Genomic DNA, 21,067 nt, shown 5'->3' with positions numbered 1-21,067 from the left:
TTTATAATGGCCATTACTGATTATAAAAACTTAAATTCAGCAAAAGAGACAGAAAAAAAAGAAAGGAGGCAGTTATGTTTTTTTATGTTTTTTTAAGCATGATGGTAAAACACGAACACAGTTATAAATGTATTGTGTTTTGCACTTAATGAAAGTAAATTAAATAATCCCAGTCAGTTAACACTGGCTATGTAAACCAGGTTAAAACAAAACAGGTAAAACATAACTTTTTGGCGAGTAATCAGAATTATGAAAGTTGCATGTAAACAGAATTGCTGATATCTCATTGTGTCATGAAACATCTTACAGAAATTTACTCCTTACTGTCTTCTGATTATTGGAAAATTATTGAATTATTTAACAATTTTCAGTTGAGTTTAAATGCTTAACTGTGTAGTTATTGTGTGTTGAGATTTGAGATTAGGTTGTCCAAAATGAAATACATAAATCAATGTTTCCTTTCTACAACTGTCTCATAGATTTAATAAGGATTCAACATATTATAGGGTTTCTAACATAGGGTGCTTGCCTTAATGTATAATCACAGTTACAAGAGAATAAATGTAACATTTACATCTAAAAAGACACTGAACATGATTATTAATTTACAGGTGTTTTATTGTACTTTTGTCTCCAAGAATTCTGTTCTGCATTAGTAAATCATGTGCTAAACATCTTATCTTCTGTCATCTTATTATCTTATCATCTTAAGACCTTATTAACTTCAGTCCTAAGGATCTACCGCTCAAATTTTGTAGGCTTCTCATGTTTAAAAACATGATTCATATATTTAGCTTGTTAGCAGAGAGCTCCATGAACTGAACCATCTGTCAGAATAGACAGACATAAACACATGGAAAATGTGCAGAGCAGTGGGTTCTCAGGAGTTGAGATCCACAGATCTGAGACACATTGCAGATGAGCAACGTTCATTCGTGTTCAGAGAAATGAACAAGAGAAGACTGGGAATCATTTGATTTTTTGATCAGATATATTTTATAATTTTAATTTATTACTGAATACAGTCATTTTTTAAATGATTGCCATTAATATCTAGTTTTTATTTGATGATGAATAGTCTTTTGAACTGTCTTTTTCAGAGTGCTGGCAAGCTTCATAGTGGGCCTCTTCAATTTGTATGAAGACCTTTACTTCACATATCTGGAGATCAACCCACTTGGTAAGTGCTTTTGTCTTTATTAAAATATTATTTTTATAAAAGATTACTGAATTTTGCAACATTAAGCATTGTATATAAATCACGGTAATATCACAAGCAGATGAATGCAATAATCAATTAGAGAAGTTAACTGTACTAAAAAAGTATTGTATGATGCCAATCTAGCAATTATTTTAAATTTTTTCTTCCCCAGAAATGTTTAGCAAATGTGTACTACCTCATGATTTGCTTTTAGTATGGTCATGAGCCGCATTTCCACTGTTGGGCCAGTGCGAGCCAGGGCTTTTATCAGGGCGGGCCGGGCCAATCGCCCGGGAGGTAAATCAGTGATGCCAAAATTAAGGATGTTTCTCAATATGTGTTCTTCAGCAGGCTTGCGTCTTCTTGTTCTCGTGTAACGTCATTACTGCCAAAGTTCACTTCCAATACTCAAGACCGCAAGAACAGATGAAGCATGAAACTTTCCGGATATGTTCTTGATAGCGAGGACACACCGATGCAGACTTGGCACCAATCTTGCTCTAGAAGTTCCTGAAGTCATTGCGACTGGAGGTGTGAAGTGCAGCATTTTATATAGATTGATTAGAAAAAAGTTCAGATGATTTTCTTACCTCAGGAGTTTCCCTAAATGAAACAGTGAATATAAACATTACCATGAACATCTTAATAAAGAAAAAACACATTTGGGGGTTTATTTGCTGAAATACATATTAAAATCTATTTTATTTGTATTGTGCAACATATATTTAAAATGCTTTTATCAATAGTATATATTTTGAAAATGGGAAAAACAATAAATCGTTGTATGAAAGCTGTTATGTTTAAATATTATTCCATTAAAAACACATGAAGATCATGTGACTATCAGGAAAAACGCAGCATCTCATTTCTCACAGGACGCGTTCTGTCTTCTCGCGGTCTCCCAAGTTTGTCCTTCCAAGGACACCTGGCAAGACCAGTCTCCACAAGAATGCAAGTACGTTCTCTGCATTCTAGGAATTGAGAAACAGCCCATGTCGTGTTTACACTGTCAGGCTAGTAGCTCGCAGCCCGTCACGCAAACCCTGCCCCCAGAACATCCCCCGAATCAAACGTCACACAACCTGCCCATTACAGCGGGAATCAGGCAGATAAAGCACAATATCGCATCATCACAAAATGAGTAAAATGAAGATAACCGAAACAAACAAATGACACGTTACTGTACAGCATTACTTTATATGCCTATACGCACAAGCCTGTGTGTTTCCATTCATTATATTCGTTTACTCATCGACCGACTGTTGGCATTGTGCATCGAGTGGTCTCGCCATTATAACAGAGGGACCCAGCACAGTGAGCGCACCCATCCATATTATAAAACCACAGAAATTCTCCGGTAACAACTCGGTATGAAATGTATTTTATAACATTGTCATTTTGATAGACGTCATTAAACATTCAGCCCAAATGCTCCGGAGAGACCTAAAACATATAAAAAAAAAAATTCCTAGGCTATATGACACTTAATAGGTAATTCCCCTTGATTTAAAGATGGGCATGTTACATTGTATTCGGTTATCTTAAGTAAAGGAAAGTGTTAAGTGTTTCAGCACATACTGTAAGAGCAAGTATTAAATATAGCCTATATTTCGTTGCGCTAAGCAGCTTTTCACTAATACACAAATAAACTTTTACCATGTCATATAAAAACATAAACACTTGTTTGAGTACATAGAACATATTTTGTATTTGCAGTTTTCCCCGATGCGTTTGTAAAGCGGCGCTGCGCAGGACTGGATGACAGAAAAAAGGTTCTGCTTTCACTCACCCCAAAAAATGCTCTGTTTGCACGATTTGATAAATATTATTTCAAACCTACTCCGATGTTTGTTTTTATGAAATATCTAAAACTTTTTTCAAATATGCCTTTGTAAAATTAAAGTTATATATGGATTAAAAACTGTTTAATTTATGTATTGTATATACCTGCTTTGTTATAGCTAGCTTTTGTTTGTTTTATATTCGTTTATTTTATTTAATGGTATTTATTATATGCAGTATTTGAAATTCTTTAAATAATTTTAATATAGCCTAGACGATTTTATCAAGATATGACACTATTGTTTTGAGTCTACGAAAGTGGACACGTAATTTGTAAAGTTTTATGTATTTCTGTGGGGTGGGGTCAGATGCCATGCCTTCTTTTAAAAATCGTACATTTTCATACAACTGAACTTGTACAAATTCGTACGAATTAGCCACTAAACTGAAAAACGTAAACTACTTTTCCTCGTAAGATCACGCAAAAACACACTTTTTAAGCTTGACAAAAACTCTCGATAACCGTTACTGGCTGCTGTGTCTTTGGCCCGATCAGGCCCCGGAAGTGACGGTGGAAACGTGACGCCCTGGCTCGTTTACTTTAGGCGCGATAGTGGAAACGCGGCTTTGGTGCCAAGTGTTTATCAGCCTAATAGTCTAGAACAAGAAGCTTTCTTTCAGTTGGCTGGTGCGTTATCAGAAGCTGCTGTACCATGCTTCTGAGGGTAACAGAGAACAGTTCATGTGAGATCCTCACTGGTGTCCTGTTGATTGTGATAGGAGTGTTCTTTTTTCTCTCTCCTGAAATCTACCTCCAGCTCCATAGTTTTACTGATGTTGAGTGAGAAGTGGTTTTCCTGACACTTTCACATGACAGTGTGCACCTCCTCTCTTTAGGCTGTCTCATTATTGTCAGTGATTAGTCCCACCATTGTTGTGCTGCAAATTTAACAATAACATTGCAGCTGTGTCTGGATGTACAGTCATGTGTACAAGGAGTACAGGAGAGGACTGAGAACACAGCCCTGTGGAGCACCAGTGTTGAGTATCAGTGTAGTTGAGGTGATGTTCATTCTGAATATTTGGCATCTGCTTGACAGGAAGTTCAGTATCCAGTTGCACAAAGAGCTGTTTTTAGGCCCAGAGCCTGGAGCTTCACAACCAGCTTGGCAGGCACTATGGTGTTAAATGCTGAGCTGTAGTTCACAAACAGCATTCTTGCAAATGTGTTTTCATTTTTCAGGTGAGAAAGAGCAGTGTGCAAGATGAATTTTTAGTGCGGCAGTCAGGCGTTTGTGTGTGTGTGTGTGTGTGTTTTTTTTTTTTTTTTGTGTATGTGTAAGTGAGCATCAGTTTTCTATATTACGTTTGTTCTCTATCACCAAGTCCTTATTTCTGTTTGGTATTTATTTATTGGGATTTAAAAGGGGTGCAAAGACAAGAAAATTGAAGGGGGAAAAAATTAAGGTATTCTAGAATGCTAACCATATGCGTTTTTTTTTTTTTTTTTGTATTCATGCTTTTAGTGGTCACTAAGGATGGAGTGTATGTCTTAGATATGGCAGCCAAAATTGATTCTGCAGCAGAGTACATCTGCAAGCCCAAGTGGGGTGATGTAGAGTTTCCTCCTCCATTTGGCAGAGAAGCTTATCCTGAGGTACAAGAGAAAATAAAGACATGCCATTACACATAACATGTCTCTGAGAGTGTTTCATGTCTCATAATGTTGTGATTTTGTCCAGGAAGCATACATTGCAGATCTGGATTCTAAGAGTGGTGCTAGTCTGAAACTCACTGTGCTGAACCCCAGTGGACGCATCTGGACCATGGTGGCTGGCGGTGGTGCATCTGTGGTGTACAGGTTTGCCAGAATTCTTATACAAGCCCAAGTCAGAAAAAGTTGGGACTGTATAGAAAACGCAAATAAAAAAAAAAAGTAGTGATTTCCAAATTTACTTTGACTTGTAAATTATCCTTTTCCTATTCGGTCTGAAACACAAGTCTTACATTTCTTCCAAAAAAATAGCTGAAATACTCAGATGCCTTCAAGCCCAGAGAAGTCGACGGCACTTTTCTACACTGTTCAAATAGGGCTACATTTTGGCACAGTACAGTTTTCACTGACATTTCTGGATGCAAATATGTATTGTGGTACTTGACAAAGGTTTGCTAAAGTAGTTCTCAACTCATGTGGCGATTATCGTTTATAAATAATTGACGATTCATGATGCAGTGCCGCCGGCCTCGGATATCACGGTAGTTCAGCTTAGGCTTGTGCTTTTTGCCCTTAAAGCACTGAAATTCTTCAGGATTTTTTTTAATTATGCTATGCACTGTTAAAGGTGAAATATCTAAAATATCTTCCTATTTTCCTTTGAGGAACATTGTTTTCAAACTTTTCAATAATATTCTCACGTATTTGTTGGCAAACTGATGATACTCGGCCTATCTTTGCTGAGAAAAAGACTAGACCTTTCTTGGATGCTCCTTATGTACCATATCATAATTACAATCACCTGTTAACATCACTTGTTACAAATCACATTATTATTAAAACAATTTACCTGATTACTAGCCCTAAATTGCTCCAGTTCCAACTTTTTAAAAATGTATTGCAAGAACCAATATTCAAATCAGTTTTTTTATTTTGAAAAAAAAAAAACATGAGGCCCACATTAAATAATGCTTGTTGTATTGTCTTCAATGAAATACAAGACAAAGTAAATTTTGAAATGACTACTTGCTTTTTTATTTGTGTTTTCCATACTGTCCCAACTTTTTTTAATTTGGGCATAGTTAACATAAGATAAGTGTGGGTATTTTATAGTATAGAAAGGCATAATAAAACATGAATGAATTTTAAAGGAGTTTCAGAATGAACTTCCCATTGCCATTACAAGAAAAACAGAGCAAACACTCCCGGTCACTGTAAATTAGTTACAATGATGTGAGTTCTTTGACTGTCCCCACCCTCATTAAAAGATAAATACTGATTGATCAGAATTAGAACATGCTGTGATTGGTTTGCTGAACTTGATCTAAATCTGGCCAAATCAGATGGTGCATTGAGTGTTTGTGGGTTTTATGCATCTTGACAGATTTCCCAAAAGTTTTAAAATACACGTGTTCAGAAATCCACAACAGGGCAGGAAGAGATCCACCAATATGAACTAAGCAATTCACAAATAATGCCAGAAAAATTTATGTTTGTGGCAAAAGAAAACATACAGTTGAAGTCAGAATAATTTGCCATCCTGTTTAATTTTTTCCCCAATTTCTGTTTAATGGAGAGAAGATTTTTAAACTCCTTTCTAAACATAATAGTTTTAATAACTTATTATTAATAACTGATTTTTTTTTATCTTTGCCATGATGACAGTAAATAATATTGTACTAGATCTTTTTCAAGACACTTCTATACAGCTTAAAGTGACATTTAAAGGCTTAACTAGGTTAATAAGGTTAACTAGGCAGGTTAGGTAATTAGGCAAGTCATTGTATAATGATGATTTGTTCTGTAGACAATCGAAAAAAAATAGCTTAAAGGGGCTAATAATTTTGTCCCTAAAATGGTTTTTAAAAAATTTTAAACTGCTTTTATTCTTGCCAAAATAAAAAAATAAAGCTTTCTCCAGAAGAAAAAATGTTATCAGACATACTGTGAAAATTCCCTTGCTCTGTTTGTCATCGTTTAGGAAATATTCAAAAAGGAAAAAAAAAAACTCAAAGGAGGGCTAATAATTCTGACTTCAACTGTATGTAAATAGTTTTTTTTTTTAAGTCTTATTTAAATTTATTTTTTGTGAAAACTCCTTCATACATCTCATCTCATTCTGTTTATTTATGAATATGTTTATTTTTGTAAACTGGTCAATCTTTATTTGTTTAATCATAATGTATTTATTTCAAATACTAGCACAAAACGACAAAATCATCTAATTTTGTGAACTGATTTAATTTTCATACTACGTTGATCTGCGAACATAAACAGAACAGAAAACAAACGTGACCTTGTTATATTTGTTCTAGTGACACTATATGTGATCTGGGTGGAGTAGATGAGTTGGCCAACTATGGTGAATACTCTGGATCTCCCAGCGAGCAGCAGATGTATGATTATGCCAAGACTATCCTTTTACTAATGACCCGAGAAAAACACTCTGATGGTAAGATTAATTCTTTTATATTCTAGACTGTCACATCATATTACAAATATACATAGAATATAAACCAGAAGTTTACATGCAGTCTAAAATAAGGAACATAAATATTTTTTTTATCAATTTATAAACAGTCAAAAGTTTTCATACATTTTCTTGTTTTTTTTTTTTTTTTAGCTTTGCTTTTAAACTGTATTATTTTAATTAAACTTTGGTCAAATGTTTTGGATATGCTTCCACAAGCTTCTCACAATAGTTTGAAGTAATTTTGGCCCTTACCTCCTGACAGAATTGGTTTAAGTCAGTTTTGTGGGCTGTCTTGCCCACACAAGTTTTTTCAACTATGCTCACAAATTTTCTATAGGATTGAGGTCAGGGCTTTGTGGTGGCCACTACAAAAGATTCACTCTGTTGTCCTTAAAGCATGTTTTAACTAATTTGGCAGTATGCTTACTGCCAAATTATGGTCTGTTTGGAAGACTCATTTGGGGCCAAGTTTTAATTTCCTGGCTGATGTCTTGAGATGTTGCTTCATTATTTTTATATAATGTTCTTTCTTCATGATGCCATCTATGCTGTGAAGTGGACCAGTCCCTCCTGCAACAAAACAGCCCCACAACATAATGCTGCCGCCCTCATACTTTACAGTTGGGATGGTGTTCCTAGGCTTGTAAGCTTTCCACTTTGTCCTCCAAATGTAACACTTGTCATTATGGACAAACAGTATAATCTTAGTTCCATCAGACCACAGAACATGTCTCCTAGTGTAATTTTGCAAATTGTAATCTGGCTTTTTTGTTGATTCTGGCTTGTTGGTTTTCCCATGTTTTTACACAAGGAAGCAGTGTGTTTGAGGTTTTCCTTAAATACTAATCTACAGTTGTGCCTTCAGTTAACTCAAATGTTGTCAATTAGCCAGTCAGAAACTTCCAAAACCTTGACACCATCATCTGAGCTTTTTCAGAGACATAATAATCGTATTGTATGTAAACAATTTCTTTAAAAATATCTCATTATTATGCTATTGAGCATAACAGAAACAAATTTGATGATCTTAACTTACCTAAAAGAGAAAAAGTTTAGTCACATTAACATTTGACTTTTTAAAATAGTGCATTTTTATACAGTGTATGTAAACTTCTGGTTTCAACTGTATATACAACCCCAAATCAGAAAATTTTAGGACTGTATAAAAATCGCAATTAAAAAAGAAAAAAAAAAGATTTCTAAATTTACTTTGACCTGTGTTTCTTTGCAGACAATACAACAATGCATCATTTCATGTGTTCCTCATGATTTTTTATTCTTTTTTTAAATACGGATTCCAATTTTGGTTTTGGCAACACATTTCAAGAAAAGTAAACAGAACAGTAAAGGATTTACCTCTTTGTATTGTTGCCATTCCTTTTCACAACAATTAAAATATGTTTAGGGACTGATGACGCCAAATGATGGAGTGTTTCTAGTGTAATTTTGTCCCATTCCTCCTGCAAACAAGTCTTAAGGTGGGCAACAGTACGGGGTCTTCGTTGTCACGTTTTGCAATTCTAAATGCACCACACATTCTCTTTTGGAGTCTGATTGGGACTGCAGGCAGGCCAGTGAAGTATATGTATACCCTTCCTCCATAATAAGCACTTTGTAATGTGTGCAGAATGTGGTTTTGCATTGGCTTGTTTAAATATGCATGGGCGTCCCTGGAAATAAAGGCTGCATATTTTGCTTAAAAAATTCCTGTAAATTTCAGCATTAAAGGTACCATTACAGAAGTGCAGGTTACTTTTGTCAAGGGCACTGACACAAACCCATACCATGACAGAATCTGGGTTTTTTGACTTGTTGCTGGTAACAGTCTGGAGAGTTCTTTCCTTCATTGGTCCAGAGCACATGGTATCCATTTCTCCCAAAAAATACTGTGTGATTGTCCATCCCAGATACCTGCAAGCCCAGTAAAGTTAACGTGCTTCTAGCACTTTTGGCACTGTAAAGTATTTACTGCCATTTGTGGATGTACTGTAACTACATATTGTGGTACTTGTAAAAATTACATATTTCATGCTTTGTTTACTCTCCACAAATAAACAGGTAGCACATCATAATAATAATATAGATTAACTTGCACGCATATCCACACAAATTATACTGTTGATTAAATTGTGACAAATTATACTGTAGATTAAAGTGCTCGCATATCTACACCATTATTACTGTAGTAAATTAGCTCAAGGTTATTCTTCCCACGCCTTTCCCGCCGTTATAATTTTGCGAGTTATGATTTAGATTTCAATGCTCGTGTACCTTCTGGAACATTATATAGCGGAATAGCTTAGCGGGAGGAAGATTCATTTGAACGGGGCTTCAAATGAATCGACTCTTTTGATCCGAACAAACGATTCGTTCAGCGATGCTATCAACATAAAATTTGAGCAGGGTAGCAAGATCAAAGTTCAAGACATTAGATTCATTAATATACACAGGCACCTTTCTTTATACAAAATTAAACTTTATTGACTAATCTAACAGAAACTAACACCTAACACAAATACACATTCATACAAGCATAGGCAAGAGTAACAAACATGAAGAGGTTGAGAAGATGTAATGATGGGAGAACCTCTGAGTTTGTAAGAACAAACCAAGCAACCTAACGTAATCAAATTCAATATAACCCTTCTATTGTCTCTTTAGGGTTGAATTTTAGTTCATACCAGTTAAGATGTAGGTAGAAAGGTGATACTTGCGGTCTGTTCGTGATGTCCGAGCTCCTGTTTTTGAGCACGTGGTTGATTTTGCTCTTTAAATTTTATGCAAATCGGGACAGAAATGTTAAAGTCTCCTAAAACGTTAATATGTTGCACTCGTATTAAAATAAAATGTCAACGATCGATTTGTACAGCAAGTAAGCTTTTCAAAAAGTCCAAACTTGAACAGTATAAGAGGATGTTTAGCCTAGGTACAGTTAAACATTATATGCAAGGGTATTAAAACCAAAAATATTAATACAAGAGAAAGGGAAACTTTGCAAAACATATGATTAAACATAAAGAGAGTAAACTTTATATGAAAATGTTAATGTTAAACAAGCAGTTTAAAGAGTTCTTTCTAAGTCGTTCCTGTGTTTAATGCCTCATGGCACATTCCTTTGGGTCGTAAATATGCAAATCGGGACAGAAATCGGGACATTCCTTTGGGTCGTAAATACCTTGGAATCAGGTTTCGAGCCTTCTCTGGGCAAAGTTGGCTGGTTGTGGAATAAAATTCAAAATATTTATGTGTCTGGTCGGCCATATTCGTTACATACTTAACAAAGGTTTACCAAAGTTGTCCTGAGCACATGTGGTGATATCGCTTATAGATGAATAGCGATTCTTGATGCAGTGCTGCCTGAGGGATTGGAGATCATGGTAATTCAGCTTAGGCTTGTGCTTTACACACTGAAATTCCTCCAGATTCCTTAAATTGTTTAATTATACGTACTGTTGAAGATGAAATATCCAAATGTCTTCCTATCTTTTTTTGAGAGACATTGTTTTTAAACGTTTCAATAATTTTCTCACATATTTGTTGTCAAATTGGTGATCCTCAGCCCATCTGTGCTCCTAAAATACCTTTTTTGGATGCTATTTTTGTACTAAATCATAATCACTTGTTGACATCACCTGGTTCAAATTACATCATTATTTGACCAATTTAACTGAATACTAGCCCTAAATTGCTCCAGTCCTAACGTTTTTTGAAAAGTGTTGCAAGAACCAAAATTGGAATAAGTTTTTATTTTGAAAAAATTAAACAATGAGGAACGCATTAAATAATGTTTATTACATTGTCTGCAATGACAAACAAGTCAAAGTACATTAAGTAATCAGTACTTTCTTTACCATACTGGCCCAACTTTTTTTGATTTGGGGTTGTATTTTTCTCACACATTGGAGTAAAGACTTCATAAGTAATTATGATTAAAAATGATAGCCTTAAAAATATAGAAATATCAAAAATTTACTCCCTCTTTACACCTTTACTCTAAACTTTACAGCTTTATGAGGTTTATGTTTCTTTATTCTCTTAAACACAAAAGAAGATATTTTTGAAGAAAGCTGAAAACCTGTAACTATTGTAACTACTGTTCTAACGGAAAAACAGTTACTATAGATAACAATGTTTATGGATTTCCATCTTTCTTCAAAATATCTTCCTTTGTGTTTAACAGAAGAAAAAAGTCGGGTGAGTAAATGATGACAGAATTATCATTTTTGGGTGAACTATTCCTTTAATGAGAAATCCTCTAAATTTCAGGAGTTGGTTTAATTTTTAGGTATGATGGGTATCACCAGGTAGAAGCAAAAATAAATGGAGAATAATTAGTTAATATGTTTGTTGGACCCTCTGAATATTTGGCTAAGAAGGATTATTTGTTGTTGCTAATGTTGTCTGGATTATTTTGAATTAATTTTTTACAAATTTCTCTTCCTGACAAACTAATTCATAATCTTGAATTGACTTTGCAAGTTATTATATTCAGGGAGTAATAGTGCTGAATTTTACTCCAGTTCAATCTTTTCTCTACAGGAAAGGTGTTGATCATTGGTGGCAGTATTGCTAACTTCACAAATGTAGCAGCAACTTTTAAGGTTAGACTATACGGCTTGATCTAGATATTGATAGAGTATTGACATATTCACAAGTTTTATAGCACATCATTTTTCTTTACACCATGTTTGCTTCATCAAACTCATCAGGGTATTGTGAGAGCTATCAAAGACTACCAGGAGCCTCTAAAAGAACATGAGGTTACTATCTTTGTGCGACGAGGAGGTCCAAACTACCAGGAAGGATTGAGAGTGATGGGGGAAGTTGGTAAGTATTTTTGTTTCAAGTTTTTTTCGGTGCACATTAAAATGATATTTTGATATTAAATTTAGTTTAATGAAAAAATGCTCAATGCAGTGCACACACTTCAATCTAAATGTGTGCTCAGCCAAATAACAAATATTCATAAGGGATGCAACACCAAAGCTCACCATCAGTAGAGCTGGCATGCTCAAAACGTCACATGCTTTGTGATAGCTTTTTTAGGTTAACAAATTAATATTTATAGAGCTTTGGTTTTGCCACCTTTATTTAATTTATTTTAAACACTTTTCTTTAACCCACACCATATCACATTCAGTATATAGGTTGTATGAATATTGACACAAAAACAGCTTATTGATTTTCTTTGGCAATATTGTATCAGGAAAATCGATTATTGCTTGTAATTTGTATGTATCGGTATCAAATTAATAATACTCATTATAATAAATACATTATTATAATCAAAATAATGCTCATATTGCTCAAATTTTAATAAACTTGAACCTACCATCTTTTTCTTATTTGTAGTATTAAATGTGTTCTGCAGTTTGTTTAATTAAAATAAATAAATCAATAAAGACGTATTATTGAAGAAGTGAATAAAATAATTATTTGTTTATTTTAATTGTTATGTGTAATTAAAATAATATATAAGGGAGAAACAAAATGTTAATAGAATGTTGATTAGGCTGACGAGTCAACTGGGGGGTGGGGGGTGGTATCATATGAATTACAAGAGTTTTCTGTTGGAAATAACAAAATGGGAGGGTGGTTGGAGATACAGTACACACTCACCGGCCACATTTATTACATCATTGTCATGTTCAAGAAACCAGTCTGAAATGATTCGCACTTTATGACATGGTGCATTATCCTGCTGTACCCATCAGAATATGGGTACACTGTGATCATAAAGGTATGGTCATGGTCAGTAACAAAATTCGAGAATCATCAGACCAGGCAACGTTTTTCCAGTCTTCTATTGTAGTCTCAGTTTTCTGTTTTTAGCTAACAAGAGTGGCCCCCGGTGTGGTTTTCTGCTGCTGTAGCCCATCCACCTCAAGGTTTGACGTGTTGTGCATTCAGAGATGCTCTTTTGTATACCTCAATTGTAATGAGTGGTTCCTTTCTGGAAGCAGTCTGGCTATTCTCTTCTGACCTCTGGCACCAACAAGGCATTTGCACCCATAGAAATGCCACTCAATGGATATTTTCTCTTTTTCAGGCCATTCTCTGGAAACCTTAGTGAAGGTTGTGCATAAAAATCCTAGTAGACCAACAGTCTCTGAAATACTCAGACCAGTCCGTCTGGCACCACCAAACATGCCACGTTAATGTTCAAAGTCACTTAAATCACCTTTCTTTCCCATTCTGATGCTCGGTTTGAACTGCAGCAGATGGTCTTGAACGTGTCTACATCGCTAAACTCATTGAGATGCTGCCATGTAATTGGCTGTTTAGAAATTTACGTTAAAAAAGTTGGACAGTTGTAAATAATAAACTGGCTGGTGAGTGTGCATATATCAAGGTATATTATATAAGACAACAGTGCTGCACAGATTTGCATGTTTTGTGTAATTATAGTGCAGTCTTTGGGATATATTGATATCCAACTGGCAGGTAACACTATTTCTTATTCTTGACAATGATGGTTTTAAATCTCATTTGGCTCAGGGCAAATGTTAAATTTACAACTTGAGTGTATGGTTTTAAGGTATAATTTTCACATGCCGAAAAGGATATGTGTTACTATGCTTGCATGGAAGCAATTACATATCACACTCAAATAATCTTATCTAATCTTTTTGTTACTTTGTTTCCTTTTTGTTGCAATAGGAAAGACTACTGGTATTCCCATTCATGTCTTTGGCACAGAAACACACATGACTGCCATTGTTGGCATGGCACTGGGTCATCGGCCAATTCCCAATCAGCCTCCAGTGGCAGCACACACTGCCAGTTTCCTGTTGAATAGCAGTGTTAGTGCTGCTGTAAGTGTTTTCATATTTAGTCTGTATATTTAGGCCTTTTTTGATCTTTCAACCTAATAGTCTTTAGTTTAATTTGATTTCTTTAATTTTTCTAGCTTTCTTTAAAAATAATTTAATTAGTTAATATTTTTAATTAACATTTTAACAGTAAACCTCTTAGCCAGAATGAAAAAAGAAAATCACTGCAATCAATTAAATTTTTAACTATGTAGATGTAAGTGTATAATATAATTCTTTATTTTCTGTGAATTCCTAATGCTGCATTTATACAATATTTATATAGATTATCGTCTACATTTACACTCATATTTTAGAAAATCTAAATTAATGAGATTGTTTTTACAAATACTGTAAAATACATTTAATTAGTGGATCAGATGTTTCTATCACTCAGAATGACCCTTCATTTACAATTTTGTTGACCAAAAATGCTTCCCTCTATGTATTAACAGAACATTAATCATTTTATATGAGAGGTATCATCCTGTATTTCACAAACCTATATTTCATGAAAGAAATGAAGAGATTGAACAAAGTCTGCATTTACCATAAAAATTATTTGTAGTCAAATATAGATTTTTTTGTAAAAGAATAACTCAAATAAGCATTTTAGAATGTGGAATTGTTCTCATTTCTTAACTTTTTTTTATCAGTTAAGTGATATTGAGGAATTCTATTAAGGTAGCAGAGTGTATATGAACATGAAGGGTGACAAAGAAAAAACTATACAGCGTGATTTAATCTTCTATTATTTTCTATTTTTTGTGGTAAACTTTTTTGACCGTGTTCACACCTGTTTACAATGTTATCCACTTTTGATCAGATCAATGAAAACACATCCTAATACCAGATGCAAACAGCATCAACTTAAAGTAACTTATAAAAGGATAAGTGGTCAGATGCTGTCATTATTTTGGTGTGTAAGTCTTTCCAGTAGACATACTGTATTTGCAATTCAGTTAAACAGACAGAATACAGTCATTTTCAAAGTGACCTATGTTTGAGCAGTGCTTCAAAAGTAAACTATTCCTTTTTGTTTTTTCAGACACCACCAATAACTAGAAATACTTCATTGTCTGAACACAACACCTGTAGTGTCACAGATGCCATCACACCCACAACAGGTGCTCCACCAGGTATTTAAAGCTCAGTTGATGTATAAAACCACCAAAGCAACTTCATTTTCACTCGTTGCAACATAGGCTCATTCTGAAAACATAGTCCTACAGTATATACGTTTCTGGAGACCGCAAATTATGTAGCCAAATGTATGGCTGCATTTCGTTTTATTAAACAAACGCTACAGGGCAGTATGACACCATTCCTTTTTGCACTTACCAGCTGACAGATTACTTTCGTATGATAAATGAGTATTAGGGTGAGACTGTGGTAAAATCTGAAAACGTGGTAAAAATTAGACGAGGTCATTTTCTGGATTGCTTTTGAAAGTTGTTGGTTGGGTTTAGGCAAGTGGGTGGGCGGGTCAATTAATAAAATTGGTGGGGTTTGGGGAAGGAGAAGGGTGGGGCAGTCGATTAGTCATTCAGTTAGTCAATCAGTCAAACAGTCAGTCAACAGCAGCCTCTGATGGGTTTATGCGAGAACAGCAAGGGCGAATGGCACTCGCAAGAGATATTTGAGATCTTAAAAAGTGTACACAGCGGCCTCTAGTGGATACGCGAAAACAAACACTGCAAAATAAGTACCTCCTGGGATGTATTTCACGGTCTCAAGAAATGTATATAGAGGTACGTTTTCAGAATGAGACTGGGTTGCCTTCACCAGTTACTTTGCATTAATTTTGAATTTTGCATTTATTCTTTAACTGTAGTTCAGTTATAGGTGGGCTTAGTAAAATGTGTAAGCTTAACTGCATAAATAAGCATAGATTAATCATACATAATTAAGATTTGAGGTTTTATTATTATTATTTATAGGCAAGCCTAAATAACTTTATCATTGGACAAATCAGTGCAGTCAAATCATATTTTAAGAAAGCTATATTTCTACAGACTCCCCACTGTATGTAATAACACATCACACTCTCCAGGATCTTTTTGTAAAAGGCGGTAGAATGTTCTACATGTAAAGCATGTAAATAGCATTTTTATTATGGTTCAGTTTAGTGCAACTCTGCAGAGTTTCTTTCATTTGTGGTCAGATTTTGGTCTTTTTCATTTTTGAACAACAAAATATTTCCATTCATCCCAGTCTATTACTGGGATGAGATCAACTATCAACTTTTACTGAAAGATTAAATTGTTTATGCCAGTGTGCTGTGTAAATAGATAAAATGTATATTTGAAATACAAAGCTATGTCAGTTAATAAAAAACAGGATAACACTTTATAATACCTACACATTTTAATCATTTATTGAGCATTAGCAAATGTTGAATTAATTATTTGTTAGGCATTAACTCTACATTAATATGATTTAGTAAGCAGTTTTTATCTGCAGCTACAAATGTTGCATTCTTGACTTACAGGGAGTGCAGAATTATTAGGCAAGTTGTATTTTTGAGGAATCGTTTTATTATTGAACAACAACAATGTTCTCAATGAACCCAAAAAACTCATTAATATCAAAGCTGAATATTTTTAGAAGTAGTTTTTAGTTTGTTTTTAGTTTTAGCAATTTTAGGGGGATATCTGTGTGTGCAGGTGACTATTACTGTGCATAATTATTAGGCAACTTAACAAAAAACAATTATATACCCATTTCAATTATTTATTTTTACCAGTGAAACCAATATAACATCTCCACATTCACAAATATACATTTCTGACATTCAAAAACAAAACAAAAACTAATCAGTGACCAATATAGCACCTTTCTTTGCAAGGACACTCAAAAGCCTTCCATTCATGGATTCTGTCAGTGTTCTGATCTGTTCACCATCAACATTGCGTGCAGCAGCAACCACAGCCTCCCAGACACTGTTCAGAGAGGTGTACTGTTTTCCCTCTTTGTAAATCTCACATTTGATGATGGACCACAGGTTCTCAATGAGGATCAGATCAGGTGAACAAGGAGGCCATGTCATTATTTTTTCTTCTTTTATACCCTTTCTCGGCACCCACGCTGTGGAGTACTTGGACGCGTGTAATGGAGCATTGTCCTGCATGAAAATCATGTTTTTCTTGAAGGATGCAGACTTCTTCCTGTACCACTGCTTGAAGAAGGTGTCTTCCAGAAACTGGCAGTAGGACTGGGAGTTGAGCTTGACTCCATCCTCAACCCGAAAAGGCCCCACAAGCCCATCTTTGATGATACCAGCCCAAACCAGTACTCCACCTCCACCTTGCTGGTGTCTGAGTCAGACTGGAGCTCTCTGCCCTTTAGCAATCCAGCCACGGGCCCATCCATCTGGCCCATCAAGACTCATCTGTCCATAAAACCTTAGAAAAATCAGTCTTGAGATATTTCTCAGCCCAGTCTTGATGTTTCAGCTTGTGTGTCTTGTTCAGTGGTGGTCGTCTTTCAGCCTTTCCTACTTTGGCCATGTCTCTTGAGTATTGCACACCTTGTGCTTTTGGGCACTCCAGTGATGTTGCAGCTCTGAAATATGGCCAAATTGGTGGCAAGTGGCATCTGGCCGCTGCACGCTTGACTTTTCTCAGTTCATGGGCAGTTATTTTGCGCCTTGGTTTTTCCACACGCTTTTTGCGACACTGTTGACTATTTTGAATGAAACGTTTGATTGTTCGATGATCACGATTCAGAAGCTTTGCAATTTTAAGAGTACTGCATCCCTCTGCAAGATATCTCACTATTTTTTACTTTTCTGAGCCTGTCAAGTCCTTCTTTTGACCCATTTTGCCAAAGGTAAAGGAAGTTGCCTAATAATTTTTTTTTTTTTTTTTTTTTTTTTTTTTTTTTTTTTTTTTAATTAACAAGTACATAACTATACAATACTATACAGAACAAAATACATGCCAGAGTGTATATTAATATATATAAAATAAAAAAATAAATAAAAAACATTCAGTAAATGAAAATCTTATATTCCTTAAAAATATTACAAGTCTTCTTTGCTTTGTTATTAACAATGTTTTCCAAACTTGTGCAGTAGTCCTTAGTCTCTTGAAGAAAGTGAACAAAATTTGGCTTTGATCCAGTCCATTTTTTTTTATGTATATGAAACTTTCCCAAAATAATAAAAAGTTGTACCAGAAAGGTAATTTTTTTACATGTATTAAAATAATAAATGCAAATATCAAATTTTTTTAACTTAAACACAATATTTGTTTTCCTTCTTAGAAAATTTTCCACATCCACCCAGAAAATCCTTGTATATATACAATCACAAAACATGTGGACAATAGATTCCTTTTCCATACAACAAAAATCACAGAAATAATCGATATCCAAATTAAATCTCTCCAAAACCTCTTTAACTGGATATATACTATGTAAAATTTTAAATGTAACTTCTTTTACTTTGTTATTTATACAATATATTTCACAAGAACGCCAAGCTTTTTTCCAATTTATATTTATGAATACATTGGTCCATTTTAAATTATTATATACAACTGTATCACCTGTTATAAGATTTCTAATATATTTATTAGTATAACTTTGTTTAATAATATCAATATCTCCTAAAAAAAGGTTTTCTTTAACATATTTTCCTTCAAAAGATCTATTTCCATACGCTCTTATAAAATGAAGAAGCTGTTGAGATATGGCATCAAATACAATAGCATACTCTTTTGGAGTAACTGGAAAACCAAATTTATCTAAAAATTCACTGTAAGATAACAAATTACCGTTTAAATTAAGAAGTTGTCTAACTAATACAATATCATTTTCATACCATTTTTGGAAGAAGAGAGATTTATTTTTATATTGGATACATCTATTATTCCATATAATATATTTGTTTGGAGAAAAATTGTGTTTAAATACCAGCATCCACGCTAATAAAGCTTGTTTGTGAAATTTAGCTAATTTCACTGGAAGTTTGTCAATTTTAAAATCACAACTCAACAGAAATTCTATACCCCCAATCATGTCAAATATATGTTTTGGAAAAGTATACCACATACTGTCCTTTTCTTTCATGAATTTAATTAACCAATTAATTTTGAATGTATTGTTTAAAGTTTCAAAACTTAATACAGATAACCCACCATTGCATTTTTGTTTACACATAATTTCCTTTCTTAAATAGTGATGTCTATTTCTCCATAAAAAATTAAATAGTACTTTGTCTAATTCTTTATATACATTTGATGGCATCTCTAGAGCTAAAGACACATAGACAGATCTTGATATACCTTCTGCTTTGGACAGTAAAGCCCTACCATTCAGGGATAAATCTCTTTGAAGCCATATATTAAATCTAGTCTTAGTTTTATTTATTATGGGTTGAAAATTAAGCTTATTGCGTTCATTTTCTTCTTTATGAATGACAACCCCTAAATATTTAACTGTATCTTTAATAGGGATACTATGTAATTCTGTCAAATTGCATGATTTAATTGGAAGTAACACAGATTTATTAATATTCATTTTAAGACCTGAAACTAAGGAAAATTCTTTTACACAGTTAACTGCTTTTAATATTTCTAAATTATTTTTAAGAAAAATAGTAGTATCATCTGCTAGTTGGGATAATTTAAATTCCTTTCCAAATACATGTATACCTTCAAAATCTGCTTTTTTAATATATAGGGCCATAATTTGTGTGACTAATAAAAACAAAAATGGAGATAAAGGGCTACCCTGTTGTATACCTCGATTAATCTCAAATCTACCACTTGTACCTGCAGATAATTTAACTGAGCTATTGCATCCATTGTAAATAGTTCTAACAGCTTTTTCAAAGTATTCACCAAAACCAAAATGTTTAATGCATCTAAACAGAAACTCATGACTTACAGTATCAAATGCTTTATAAAAGTCTATAAATAAAATAAAAGAGTCATTTGGTATATAATAATTATAATCAATCATATCTAAAATTAACCTAATATTATTACTTATATGTCTTCCGGTCATAAAACCAGATTGCTCTTCTTCAATAATCTCATCCAGACCCTTTTTTAATCTTCTTGCAAAAACAAGAGCAAAAAGTTTTGCATCGTTATTCAGAAGAGTAATCGGTCTCCAGTTATCAATATAAAGTTTATCCTTATTGGGTTTAGGGATTATTGTTATAAGACCTTGTTTAAGAGTTGCTGGTAGTTCCCCACAAATAATGGATTCTTTAAACATTGCAACTAAAAAAGGAGATAACTGTGTTATAAACATTTTGTAAAATTCACTAGTCAATCCATCGTTTCCTGGAGATTTATTATCCTTCAATCCCGAAATACATTTATTTATCTCTTGTAAATTAATTTCTTGGTCACAAAGTAATTTAAAGTCTTCTTGTATAATTTTGGTTGTATCAGATATTTTACTTAATAACAGTTCAGCTTCTTTTTCATTGTAAGGTTCTGAAGTATATAGATTCTTATAAAATTGTGTGACATACTCAGCAATTTCTTTATTACTTTCACATATACTGTTATTAATCATGAGTTTACTTACAGAAGACATTTCGTTATTACGTTTTTCTAAATTAAAAAAATATTTAGTATTTTTTTCTCCTTGTTCAATCCACTTTTGTCTACTTCTTACAAAGGCACCTTTGGCTTTGTCTAAATAAATTGTATCTAACTGTAGCTGTAAAGAAGTTAGTTGTTTGATTTCTTCATTTGTTAGATTTTTTTTACTTGTTAATTTCAAAATTTCTTCTATTAAATTGTTTTCTTTTGCTTTTTTAACTTTAGCAATATTTTTCCCTATATTTATGGCTATATTTCTTATTTCAAATTTCATTAATTCCCAATTGTGACCAAATTTTTTAACAATACTTGCTTTTTTCCAATATTTTTGTATAATATCAATGGACTGCTTTTTAAAGCATTCATTTTCTAACAAGGTTTTATTTAATTTCCAATAGTTTGTTTTAGAAATGGTCGTTCTTTTTCCATCTTTGTTCATCTTAATCATTATAGCCTTATGATCTGTTAATACTGAAGTATCAATTTTCACTAATTCAACATCATCTTTATTTATTGCAGAGA

The 21,067-nt window shown here is 33.7% G+C and overlaps 1 protein-coding gene across 8 annotated transcripts in view; it reads left to right on the top strand.

Moving 5' to 3' along the window:
- Window positions 1-21,067, top strand: part of aclyb (ATP citrate lyase b) — a 111,177-nt gene that overhangs the window by 23,928 nt on the left and 66,182 nt on the right. For 4 of the 8 annotated variants that reach the window (XM_087275976.1, XM_087275972.1, XM_087275971.1 and 1 more), the window contains exons 6-13: window positions 1,101-1,180; window positions 4,510-4,640; window positions 4,726-4,844; window positions 7,013-7,149; window positions 11,710-11,771; window positions 11,880-11,997; window positions 13,831-13,985; window positions 15,031-15,121. Coding sequence is in view for 6 of the 8 variants with exons in the window: in XM_087275972.1 (XP_087132098.1) it covers window positions 1,101-1,180; window positions 4,510-4,640; window positions 4,726-4,844; window positions 7,013-7,149; window positions 11,710-11,771; window positions 11,880-11,997; window positions 13,831-13,985; window positions 15,031-15,121 (893 nt within the window). In the remaining 2 variants the exon portion in view is untranslated. The remainder of the gene's footprint in view (window positions 1-1,100; window positions 1,181-4,509; window positions 4,641-4,725; window positions 4,845-7,012; window positions 7,150-11,709; window positions 11,772-11,879; window positions 11,998-13,830; window positions 13,986-15,030; window positions 15,122-21,067) is intronic. The other 4 variants (XM_087275977.1, XM_087275975.1, XM_087275974.1 and 1 more) reach the window with 1 other exon arrangement.

The sequence above is a fragment of the Danio rerio genome, chromosome 12 (genome assembly GCF_052040795.2).
Source record: "Danio rerio strain M-AB ecotype USA chromosome 12, GRCz13ab, whole genome shotgun sequence".
Taxonomy (NCBI): Eukaryota; Metazoa; Chordata; class Actinopteri; order Cypriniformes; family Danionidae; genus Danio; species Danio rerio.
This window is presented reverse-complemented; position numbering and strand designations above follow the sequence as displayed.